We start from the raw sequence: 12,816 nt of genomic DNA on the forward strand, positions 1-12,816 counted from the left end.
CCTGGGATGAGGGTCCTCGAAGAGTAGGTGGAAAAGGATTCTGTGGTGACAAATAGAAATAAACACAGAGGCAGTTTGAATTTGAGTGTATTTGGCAGCTTTCAGGCAAGGATATTTATACATAGTGAAACAAGTGTGTCTTTGCGGTTACAACTCTTAGAAGATGGGTTCAGTGAAGCAATCACGGATAGAAGAGATAACATCATTGTTTTTTATTACTTGGAATAGTAAAGCATGAGATTATCCAAAGTTAATAACATACTACCAAGAGCAGGTGAAGGTTAATAAGTTCTAGTGGTTAATTATTGTCTAACACCTAGTGCCTAAGTCTTATGTGAACCTTCAAAGTGTGAATTTAAACTACTTTAATTCTACTCTATTTGAGGCTTCTTTTTCTATATGTAGGTACTTCATGGTCAATATTCTGCCCATATCATACCACTAAATAATCCAAATTACTGTTACTCGTCCTATAGCATTTAATTGGGCCAGCACATTTATTTCCTTAAATTTTCTTGATCCTTTTTAGAAAGAAGACACCAAGGAGGACGAGCCTGCTCAAGGCGCTCAGCCCCATTTAGGGAAAGCCAAGACAAGCTCTTTCCATTAATTACGATCCATCTATTGTTCTCTTCATAAATTCCCATACAAAGCAGAGGTGGATGTGGACTAATAGCTAATCTATATGGACCTCTATATCTGAGAGGATATTAAAGCCTACTTTTGATATATGCATTGCCATATGGAATTTTTGCTGTTGGAAGAGTTCTGTAAATAATCCATGAGATCCCCAGCAAAGCATTTTTTTCTATAGCATGATAAAGCGCTGGGTTTTTTTGAAGGTATGGTCACCGCTGGTGACTCTGTCTCAGGGGTCACTTTTGTATCTTGTTTTTTGCTTGGCATCTCAGCTTGGGCTATCAGGAACATCTCATGAAACAGAAAGAGAACAGAACAGATAAAAGTAATGGCCAAGAAACTATAGCCAAGTACACTGCCTAAGGCAAGACCACCATGACTCAAGGAGATGTCCTTCTTTTGAAGTTTTTGCCTGTCTGCAGAACAGGTCACACAGATGCTACTGGAGTTGGCGTGGCATGGTGCTTTTTCAGAAAATTGGGAATAGTGCTAACTCAAGACACAGCTATATCACTCCTGGGCATATACCCATAAGATGCACCACCATAAAAGGACATTTGCTCAAATACGTTCATAGCAGCTTTGTTTGTAATAGCCAGAATCTGGAAACAACCTAGATGTCTCTCTTAACTAAAGAATGGACAAAGAAACTGTGGTATATTTACACAATGGAATACTACTCAGCTATTAAAAACAAGGAAATCACGAAATTTGCAGGCAACTGGATGGAACTAGAAAAGATCATCCTGAGTGAGGCAACCCAGATCCAGAGAGACCCTCATGATCTATACTCACTTATAAGTGGATATTAGCCACATAATACAGGATAACCACACTACAATACACAGACCTAAAGTTAAATATCAAGAAGGACCCTAGGGAGAATGTTTACTTCTCGCTGGAAGGGCTAATATAATAGATACCAGAAGCAGTTGAAGAGAGAAGGAACAGGACAGGAGCCTCCTATTAGAGGTCCTCTCAAAGACTCCACCCAGCAGGGGATTGAAGCAGATGCTGAGACTCAATGGCAAACTTCAGGGTGGAGTGCAGGGAGTCTTATGGAAGAGTTGGTGGATAAAAGGAGCAGGAGGGGACAGGAGGAGGCTCCACAAGGAGACCAATGGAGCCAATAAACCTGGGTAGAGAAGGAGGCGCTGCTGCAGAGACTGATGCACCAACCAAGGACCATGCGTGGTGAGGACCTAGACCCTCTGCTCAGATGTAGTAGATAGGCAGCACAGGCAGTCCAGATGAGACTTGACAGGTTGAGGTCAGATGTTGTGGGAGGAGCTCTCCCCCTTTCTGAGGATGAGAGAAGGGAGGAGAGGAGGGATAAGGGAAGAAGGGAGAGACCAGGAGGCAATGAGAGAGGTGGCTACAACTGGGATGTAAAGTGAACAAATTAAAAACAAAATTTAAAAAATATGAAAGAAGTAAAGAAAGTTTCATAGTACTCACAGTAAAGTAATAACAGAAAGGATGACTTTCATGACTTTGTGTATTTGGTTACACGTTTTCTCACAAATATTAAACCGAGGTCAACAAGATGCCTTAGCTGATCTTGATCCCTGGGACCCACAAAGTACAGGACTAGAACAAACTCCCACAGGTTATCCTCCAGCCTCTTCCTGTGCATCCACAGCACTTGTTTTCACATGCACAAGAACACATACACAAAATAAAGATATTTGGTAGAAAATATTAACCAAAAAGTTTGAGTTAGAATGATAGCCTGGGTTTATTTATAGCACTTCAGTTTTTGTGTTTTCATCTGACCTTGAAATCATTGTTAACTGTTGTTCTTAATATTCTAATCTATGTGTACACTTGTATTGGCCTGTGTCTTATTTTGTTATGAGAAATGATCGACTAAACCATTCCAACCATTTAGAAATGTTGAGTGTCCTCATGCCCCACCCTCTCTCTCTCTCTCTCTGTCTCTCTCTCTGTGTGTGTGTGTGTGTGTGTGTGTGTGTGTGTGTGTGTATGTCTGCAAGTTGCTCTAGACAGATGATGTGTCAGAATTACAATGGATTCCTTGGGGTTGGAGAGATGGCTCAGCACGTAGGAGCACTGGCTGCCCTTCCAGAGGACCCGGGTTCAATTCCTAGCACCTACATGGCAGCTCACAGCTGTCTGTAATTCCAAGATCTGACACCCTCACACAGATACATACAGGCAAAGCATCAATTCACATTAAAAAATAAAAATAAAAATAAAGTAGAATGGATTCCTTGCTATTATTTCATGCTATCTTTTTCCTTTCCTTTTTCTTTAAAGCAACTGAATACTGGTGACCATCTACGCTGCTCTTTATCTGTCTCTAGAAAGTAAAAATCACCCTGAAAGAAATCACTTTGGAAAGAAAGGCAGCCCAAGACAGGGATATCAGAAACTGATCTGATGTTCCAAGCAGTTGCCAGTATTTGCTAGAAATGTAACAACCAGTTTGGCTAGACATAGTTGCACATGCCTACACAATGCCAGCATTCTGGAATTGAAGCCGGAGGATGACAAGTTCATAGCAAGCCTGGGATACACAGCAAAACTAGCATGAAAACTCTCAATTCAGGAGCTAGAGGGATTGCCCAGTGGTTAAAAGCATTGTCTGCTCTTCCAAAAGATCCAGGTTCAATTTACAGCACCAACAGGGATGGCTCACAATTGTCTGTAACTCTACTTTCAGTGGATCTGATGCCCTCTTCTGCTCTCCCTGGGTACCAGTCATGCTTGCGGTTCAGAAATACATACAAGCAAAGTATCCATACATATAAAACGAAAAACCTCAAATTAGTTCTTATATCATTACAAATTTATATCAGCTATCAAATATAGAATTATATTTGATTTGATATGATCTACCAAAAATGATTATGAACATCTCTGCATTTTGATGTTCATATAAATTTATGATCTAGGCTATGACTCATAAATAGCTATGTGATTTGAGCACAATCATTTAAAAATCTCCCAGTGTCTGTTTCCTTGTTTGTAATATGAAGAATGTTTTCTATTCTTCTATTGATTTTTTTAAAAAATGTGAGACAAAGTCTCACTGTGTTGCTCAATATAGGCTCAAACAATTCTCCTACTTCAGCCTCCTTGAGTAACTAGGGCCATAGACACACACCACTGCATCCAGCTGAGCATTTTCTTAAATAAAATATAGTTTTCAAAATATACATGTGGGCTTGGGGCCCACATAGAACTGGACAATAAGTAATAGGTCTGGTTGCAAGGGCTCTGGTGATTTGTTATAGTTGTAAATAGTGATAGGCAGGAGTATTTTCATTTCTGTCATGCTTGCTGGAATACTTGGTTACTGAAATACATTGTTATATTGCCTTAGTCATAGAGACAGTGAGGTGTTGAATGCCACCGCAGGAAACACATAGAGGATGGGTAGTCATTAGAAGAAGGTCACCAAGGCTGGATGGAGTTGATGAGTTTGGTGGTTACAGTAGGGATGGTGAGATTCATGGGCCTGCCATGAGCAGCCTTGGGGCACAGACGACACAGAAGTTCTGAGCTAGGGTCTGAGGGTATTCTGTGCTCAGCTCCCTCTTGAGTCTGCTAGGAGTAGGTGAAAGGAAGCCTTGATACCAAGTCCATTGCTTCTACTACTCCATCTTTCTGTTTAGAACCTATTTCTCCAAAGGCTGAGTCACAAGGTGGACATCTGCATGACAGGAAACCAGACTCCTCATAGAAAGAACACAAAGTGAGTGGGGCACTCATCTGTGTTTGTGTGCTGCTGCCTTTGAAACTGAACAGGACCAAGCTCAAGTCTCATGGATGCCAGGGACAAGTGTGAATGCAATCCTCAGGGTCAGGTAAACAGTGCCAGGAGGGTGAAAGTGCCCTGCCAGTCTCCCTCACAGGAAACCTCTTCACCCTTTTACCATTCTTCCCAGCTTCTATCCAAGGACAAAATCTCCTGAGTCTGTGACTTCCATCCAAGGAAATTCCTCACAGGCATCTTACTGAGGAGTGGTTTACTCCATGATGTCTGTCAAGGACAGCACTCAGCAACCTACAAGCATCTCTTAAGTGTTAGGAGGTATAGGAATTATAACAAGACGAAATGCTTGGTCATTCTCCTAGATGCTCCACTATTCATTTAAATCTCCTCTTTAAAGCCAGATATGGAATTTGAGGCTGGCCCAAGCTACACAGTGAGTGAGAGTTATAAAACAAGACCCTCTTACAGACAAACAATGATGGACAATCTCTTCCACTTATTTGTGTTCTCACAGATATGTAGGATGATATAGGGCAGGGATCAACTGTCTTCTTCACTGTGCATCCTCAGGACTTAGAAGAACTTGGCATCTCCTAGGTGTGCAAGAAAACCATGGCAAGAAGAATCCGCCCCACCTTGAACAAGCAGTCTGCTCCCGACCGCCTCTCAACAAGCTGTTTGTATTTTCACTTTACTTTCATTTACAAGAATGTTACAAATTAATTATTTTGTTGTGGGATAATAATCAATATATATTTTGTTCCTTCGGACCCTTCTTTTACAGTGCTCTGAGCAGAACCCTATCAAACTGCTACTCACCCTGTCTAAATTTCAGATATCATATATATTGTCTCTAAATACTTCAAATGTATTCTCCACACCATAATTATTGTTTTTAGAGGAGTAACCTCCCATAAATACATTGTCATATATAAAACAATGACTCATTGTGCTATTAGATATTCAATATTTATATTATATTTCTACTTCTTATATAAGTGCCATGGATATTTTTCTTCTAATTTTCATTTTAAACTTTATTATATGAAAGTATAAATAAAAGAAAATCACACACTGATATTAATCAGACCCCAAAACTATACAACTCAATGTATGTCTGTATGTCTATATAGTTGGGGCTCTTTCTTTTTTCATACTCTAAATCTCCATCCAAATGTGGTGCACATATTATGACTAATGCCTTGAAGTTGTTTTACGGTCTGTGCCACGTGAAGAGAACAATTTCAACTATCTGTTATGTCACATCTATTCATGCGTATCTTTAAAACTGGTCATTTTATTTTAGAGCACGAACTGACAAGGGTTACACTCTATAGCACAGCCTACCGCCGCCCCCCCCCCTGCCCCCCGAGCTTGCAACCCACCTGCCTAGATTTCTGGAATCACAGGTGCAGTTGTTTAGAAGACACTCAGTGGGAAACACCTCCTGGATGGTGTGAGGATATCATTTGACACAGTCAGTTTTAGGTTCATCAGAGGGCAAACCATCTCTTACCTCTAGTCCAGCTGCAACTGAGAGCCCCTTGACAGACTCCATTCTACCCTGAACTTTGTCATAATGAAATAAGGGCTTCCCCTCCGTAGTTGTAGCTTCTTAGATCCAGTAATTATGAATGAATGAATGAATGAATGTATAGAAGTTAAATGAACTTTGGGATTATGTTTAATAATACAGAGGAACTATCTGTATCTGTTCGTGACAAGGTTGCTAGGAATCCCAGTCAGTCAGACTTCTGATCCAGATTCTCACCCTCCAAGGACCACTATCCTGAAATTGCACCAAATTACTCCCTTGCTGCTAGCAGCCCTCTCTTCAAGGACATGCACAGAGTAGCCTGAGTTCTACAGTGGCAGAGTCTTTTCTATTTTGTGGGTTCTTCTTTTTCCACACCCGTTATCCCCCTGGTTTCCCCCCCTATCACTAGATATGAGGTAAAAAGGATAGAAGAGGGAGTGAGGGAGAGGGAGGAGGGGAAGGGGGAGGAGGAGAGGGAGGGAGGGAGGGAGAGAGAGAGAGAGAGAGAGAGAGAGAGAGAGAGAGAGAGAGAGAGAGATCCCAAATCTAATTTCTTGGTTCTTGTTTCTTCTTTGAGCAGGACTACTAACAAATTGCAACCACAACCACCACCCTGCCCCCTAATGACCAACAACCATGAACCCTGCCTATAAGGGCTCTAGCTCCTGAGTTGGCCAAGGCTTCAGACAATCAGATCCCGTACTTTGGGATGGTACCACTTTGGGAATTTACACTTGTTTACATTTGACTGATGTTGGTTACATAAGGTGCTAGGAAAGCATCTTTATTCTTCATTTGGAAGAAGGGCTAGAAGTCTCTTCCTGTGTTAGAGTGATTAAAGAGACCTGTTGTGCCAGTGCTTACCAGCAGTTGTCATGTGGACAGTAAAAGGAAACACCAACAATGTCCAAGGGACAGGGACAGGAGAGGCAGGAAGAGCTTGGAAGTTTGATGAGGGCGTGGATTAGAGGACATGTTGCCTTTTTCTCTAGCTCTGTGAGAAGGGCTTGGAAGTTTCTGTGTTTGTGGTTGCTTCACTTGCGTTTTTTTTTTCCCCCTTCTTTGTTCTCTCTCCTTGTTTTTGTAAAAACATTTTCCCAGTTCTTTTTCAGCAAAGGTGTTAGTATGCTTTGCACCAAAAACCTTAACTGCCTCATCATTTTTTTTTTTTTTGTAATATAGTTGATGTAATATGACTGTAGGGGAAGGTATTAGGATAATATTGGGCAATCTTTTTTGTTTTTTGAGTGTTTTAAAAAAACATGTAGAATTTCACTCTGTAGCTTGTAGTAGTGTTCTAGATTACTTTTTATTGTTTTAATAACGATCATGACCAAAACAAAGCAGTCACCAGACCCAGAGAATACATTAAAAAAAAATCAAAATTCAATACTTTAGAATTAGATGAATTGTAAGGAGAATTCTTACAGTTAATGAAAAAACAACAACAATAACAACAACAACAGAACCAACAACAAACAGATACAGTTGGGTGCATTGGCGCATGCCTATAATCCCAGCACTCAATTTTTTTACCTTGGTTTTTTGAGAGACACAGTTTCTTCATATAGGCTTGGCTGTCCAGGATTCACTTTTAGACCAGACTGGCCCACAACTCACAAGGATCTGCCTGCCTCTGCCCCCCAACTGTTGGAATTAAAGGTGTGTGCAACCATGCCCGGCTTGGCTCAATTTTTTTTTTTTCTAGAGCTATGCTGGTATCAGATTTGAACAAATTAAAACCAGGGAAATGATACCTGCCACTTCAAGGCCAGGGACAGATTTTTCTTTTTTGTTGTTTTGAGACAGGATTTCTTTGTGTAGTCTTGGCTGTTCTGGACTTGCCTTGTAGACCAGGCTGGGCTGGACTCCCAGAAATCAGCCTCCTACTGCCTCCCTGAGTACTAGGATTCCAGGCGTGTGTCACCAGCACATCCTGGCTCTTTTCTTTTTCTTTCTTTTTTTTTTTTTTAAGCCAGAAGTTAGGACAGAATAATTTTGTCTGTTTTCAGGTTGGAGGTACTGCTAAAGCAGTTCCAGAAAATTTTAAAAGCAGTTTAAAAAATTAGTATGTGTATAAGTGTTCTGCTGGCATGCTCAGTGCTCATTGCTCAGTGTGGATTCTCTGCACACAGAGGACAAAAGATGGTGTTGGATCTCTCAGAACTGGATGGTTATGAGCTGCCATGTGGATTCAATCTGGATCCTCTTGCCATTTTTCCACCTCCCTGCCCTCTCTCCTTCCCTGCCCTCCCCAGGGCTTGCTCTCCCTTCCCACCTCCCTCCTTTGCTGCTTCCAACAAGCCTGCATTTATATGGTATAGCTTTGCTGCCCCTAGCTCATTCTGATTAATTAAATCAACCAAAGATCATGATGACTATTATCATATTATTATTATTATTACTAGTACTATTACGGTTTCTCAAGACAGAGTTTATCTGTGTATCCCTGGCTGTCCATAAAAATTATCTCTGTTGACTAGGCTGGCCTCAATCTCACAGGGATCTGCCTGCCTCTGTCTCCTGAGTGCTGGGATTAAAGGTGTGTACCACCACTCCCTGTCAAAAACGAGGAATTAAAAACAAAATACTTTATTTGTATTCATGTATGTGGGTTCAAGGCCAAGTCACTTGAGTTGCTTTCAATAATAAAGATCCAAATCTTTTAATACCTAGGGACACCCTACTCAACTAAAACTGGAATAGGAGATCCAATTCCAACTCATAGAACTTAGTGCATTGTTATTTTATTGATTTTTAGAAGGTATTTATCTTTGAGGTTAGAAGATCTTTTTTTTGTGTGTGTGTGATTTTGGGGCAGGGTTTCTCTGTGTAGCCTTGGCTGTCCTAGACTCACTTTGTAGACCAGGCTGGCCTTGAATTTACAGAGATCCTCCTGCCTCTGCCTCCCCAGTGCTGGGATTAAAGGCGTGCACCACCACCACCACCACCACCACCAGGCCCAAATAAGTAAATCTTTTTAAAAAAATCCCCCACTGGGTGGGTCCCTACCTTAAGGTATGTTAAGGGTGGAGTGTTCAGCTCCAGTATATAAAGCAGGGTCCAGGCCTTGTCTACACCATTCTGCAATCAGTTGCTTGGCCTTGCCTTCTTCTGAAGTTGGGGGAGGATTTGAAATGGAAATGGGTGTGGTCAGCGAGAATGCCTGGTGGATGATCCCTGAAAACTTTGATGCCCCATTGGTGTTATTCATAGACCAAAGCCAGGAGGAGCTCATATTTGGTAGGTAGCCTCGGCCTACACCTTTCATAGTTTCCACCTTTCTCCTTTTTCCCCCTCCTGTCAGCCTCAGTTGCTCAGTTGTGTGACAGTCACCCTGGGGAGGTGTGACTAAATACCCACTCACCCGACGCAGGGAACCAAAGAATAGCCAAGTAAGAAAACTGTAAGTAGGACTTGGAGAACACTGTGAGTTTTGTTGGGTTGTTTGTATGAACACAGGTGAGGGTTGTCCATAGGAGTAGAAAGACAGCTGTATCACGACCGCACACTCCAGATCGCAAAGCTAGAGGCCCCGAGCACCCTGAAAAGCCTGCAGGCAGTTCAGTGGGTTGGAGTGTGTTCTTTCCTAGTGGACCAGTTGGTGTGAGCATCTTTCAGGTACCTCAGATGGTCTCTACTTTCTCCCAGCTTCTGAGACTGAGTTTCTCAGTGATCAGTCTGTCTTGAGAGTGACTATTGGCATGTTTTTCTCCTTACATATTTTGTTTGTGTGGTTTTTTTTGTTGTTGTTTTTGTTTGTTTGGTTTTATCTTCGAGCCATGGTGTGCTGGCATTAAAGGTATGTGCCACTACAGCTAACCTTCTGGCTTACATAATCTTGTGGTGTTGGTAGCCAGGGAGTCTAGTCAATTCTGAGAGATTTCTAGAAGTTGTTTGTTTCTGTCTTAAGAGGCTTTCTTGCAGGAAAGAGCGTTTGTTTTTTTGAGATGGTGTCTCTCTATGTTGTGCTATCTGGCCTGGAACTAGTTATGTAGACCAGGCTGGCCTTGACCTTAAAGGGATCTGCCTGCCTCTGTCCCCTGAATGCTTAGATTAAAGGAATATACCACAGTGATTGGCACAACCTATTTGATCTCCTTTTTCCACTCACTGTGTTACAGCTTTACTCCAAACAGAAGCTTTTGTTTGTTTGTTTTTTGGTTTTTCGAGACATGGTTTCTCTATGTAGCCTTGGCTGTCTAGGACTTTCTTTGTAGACCAGGCTGGCCTGGACCTTAGAGATCGCCTGCCTCTGCCTCCCAGGTATTGGGATTAAAGGTGTGTGCCACCACACCTGGCCAAACAGAAGCTTTTGTTTGTTTGTTTTTTGGTTTTTCGAGACACGGTTTCTCATGTAACCTTGGCTGTCTAGGACTTTCTTTGTAGACCAGGCTGGCCTGGACCTTAGAGATCCGCCTGCCTCTGCCTCCCAGGTATTGGGATTAAAGGTGTGTGCCACCACACCTGGCCAAACAGAAGCTTTTGTTCTTGGAGGTAACTGCTACACAAGACTACTGTTCTCCTGGGCTCCTGTCCATAAAGCAAATGCTAGTGCTTCTATTCCCCCTACCATCTCTTTTGTGTACAGGCCATGGAGACTTATACCTCCGACGCATCGAGGAACACAGCAGCACTTTCATTCAACTGGAGGCTTGGTTCACAGCCTCAGGCCAGACCCGAGTCTCTGTGGTTGGACCATTGAGAGCAAGGCAGTGGCTGATGGATATGATTTGGAGTTTGGGTAGCCAGGAGAATTATCACCAGGCTCGAGGTGGGTACCTTTGGCAGAATTGGGATCGAGGGGTTGATTAGCTGTCTAATAATTGTTGTGTGGCACCCTAAATGCTCACCCAGCCTCCCAGGGATTTGGGGATCCCCATGGTCCTCAAAATCCATTCGAAGGAAAACAGCTGTATGTTACAGCCAGGTTTTACTGCATGAAGTCCCTAAGATCATGGGGAGGTGTGAGTGGTGGCTGGGCTTGGCTGACATCTTCCCCTGCCAGGTTCCCTAGAATATTTGGTTGCCTAATTTTAAACGTTGCTTCACCATGGTTTGCCATTCCCTCCCCAGGCCAACAGATGTTACTGCGTGTCCAGAATCAACCCCTGACCACAGTTGACTTGGATGCCGCTCTCAGGGTGCAGACACATAGCTGGGGCCTGTCTCCAGTAATCAGGTCGAAAGGGCCCATCTAAGACTGATTTCTCCTGGTATAAGCTAGGATGTGAGGATTTTCACCAGCCTTTGAGAAAAACCTGAAGGATTGCGAAGGGACTTGAATTGGCGCACCATCCTGTCACTCACATGCATCTCTCTGAGAGAAGTCTGTGCTGTGATGGAAAACACCCAGTAAACTCAGTTACCTAATGTTCAATGCCTTTTATGGGTTACTCTCTTTCCTTTGGACAAACTATCCCACCTGATATATTTGCTAGCTGTGTTCCTAGGTCTGGGCAGACTATACTGTCTCTTCTGTAGTCTGTGCATTATTAGCCCTGGCTAGCCTGGAACTCACTTTGTGAATCAGGCTGGCCTTGAACTCATAGAAGTCTGCATTTGTCTGCCTCTCCGAAGGTGGGATCAAACCCATGCATCACCCTGCCCGGTAATATGATTATGTTACAATCTCAAAAATAAAAGAAATAAAGCCAGGTGTGGTGGTGTACGCCTTTAATCCTAGAACTGGGTTGACAGAGGCAGGCTTGGGTCAACTTGGGCTAGAAAATAAGAGTGTTTTTTGAGGGGGACAAGGCAGAGACAGTTTGCTGATCCTGGTGGCTTCCTCTGAAGTTTGGTCCTCTATGGAGAGATGCCAAAAGAATTCTCAGTGAATAGATTTTATGATCTCCAAAATAGCAATGAGAATAAGAAGTACCTCGGCCTGTGTAACTTTTTTTTTTTTTGTCTGTGTCTTTTACTGTCTTTTTTATTTTCCCCTTGTAGCCCTGGCTGCCCTGGACCGCACAGGGATCTCCCTGCTTCTGCCTTCTGAATGGTGGGATAAAGGAGGGCACCACCTCACCAGCCTTCTCACTGCCTTTCTTTGGAGATGAGTGCTTGTGGTTCTGACTGCTCCATATACCCAGCTCCTGAGTTGGCTGAGGCTTCAGCCAATCAGATCCTGTACTTTGGGATGGTACCACTTTGGGAATTTACACTTGTTTACATTTGTTGGTTTTGTTAGGTGCCAGGAAAGCATTTTGAGTCTACCTTCTGTGTTAGTGATTAAAGAGACCCCTTGTGCTAATGCTTACCAGCAGTTGTCATGTGGCCAGCAAGAGGAAACACCAACAGTGTCCAAGGGACAGGGACAGGAGAGGCAGGAAGAGCTTGGAAGCTTGATGAGGGAGTGGATTAGAGGACGTGTTGCCTTTTTCTCTAGCTCTGAAAGTTGGTTGTGGAAATTTCTCTGTTTCTGGTTGCTTGACTAGTGTTTTTTCTTTTTCATTCTCTCTCCTTGTTTTTGTAAAAAAACATTTTCCTCATTCTTTTTTCAGCAAAGGTGTTAGTATGCTTTAAACAAAAAACCGCCTAGCTGCCTCATCATAGTTATGTAATATGTTTGGTATAATATAATTGTTAGTGCATGAATTTCACTATATAGCTTGGTGTTGTGTTCAGTTTACTTTTATTGCTTTAATAAAGATCATGATCAAAAGCAAAACACTCATACCTAAAGAACAAATTAAAAATATCAAAACTCCCTAATTTAGAATGAGATGAGTTGTAAGGAGTATTCTTACAGTTAATGAAAAATTCAAAAAATTTCAGCATTCACTGGCAGTAGAGGCTCACGCCTATAATCCCAGCACTCAGGAGGCAGAGGCAGGAAGATCTCTGTGGCTTTGAGGCCAGCCTGGTCTACAAAGGGAGTCTAGGAAAACCAAGGCCA

At 42.5% G+C, this 12,816-nt stretch overlaps 1 protein-coding gene across 1 annotated transcript; it reads left to right on the top strand.

Annotated features, from left to right (window-relative positions):
* Positions 1-9,055: 9,055 nt before the first annotated feature.
* LOC127195163 (KH homology domain-containing protein 1-like) lies at positions 9,056-11,133 on the top strand. Its single transcript, XM_051152585.1, has 3 exons — positions 9,056-9,161; positions 10,510-10,692; positions 10,995-11,133. Exons 1-3 carry the CDS (start codon positions 9,056-9,058, stop codon positions 11,117-11,119), a joined length of 414 nt encoding a protein of 137 aa, XP_051008542.1. The 3' UTR covers positions 11,120-11,133.
* Positions 11,134-12,816: the final 1,683 nt, after the last annotated feature.

The sequence above is a fragment of the Acomys russatus genome, chromosome 11 (genome assembly GCF_903995435.1).
Source record: "Acomys russatus chromosome 11, mAcoRus1.1, whole genome shotgun sequence".
NCBI classification, from domain to species: domain Eukaryota; kingdom Metazoa; phylum Chordata; class Mammalia; order Rodentia; family Muridae; genus Acomys; species Acomys russatus.

Excerpts from the sequence above, each read along its gene's own strand:
- LOC127195163 (XM_051152585.1), top strand. The coding sequence starts at position 9,056 with ATGGAAATGGGTGTGGTCAGCGAGAATGCCTGGTGGATGATCCCTGAA. Across the intron at positions 9,162-10,509 it reads CCAGGAGGAGCTCATATTTG|GCCATGGAGACTTATACCTC; the intron begins GTAGGTAGCCTC and ends TTTTGTGTACAG. Across the intron at positions 10,693-10,994 it reads GAATTATCACCAGGCTCGAG|GCCAACAGATGTTACTGCGT; the intron begins GTGGGTACCTTT and ends TTCCCTCCCCAG.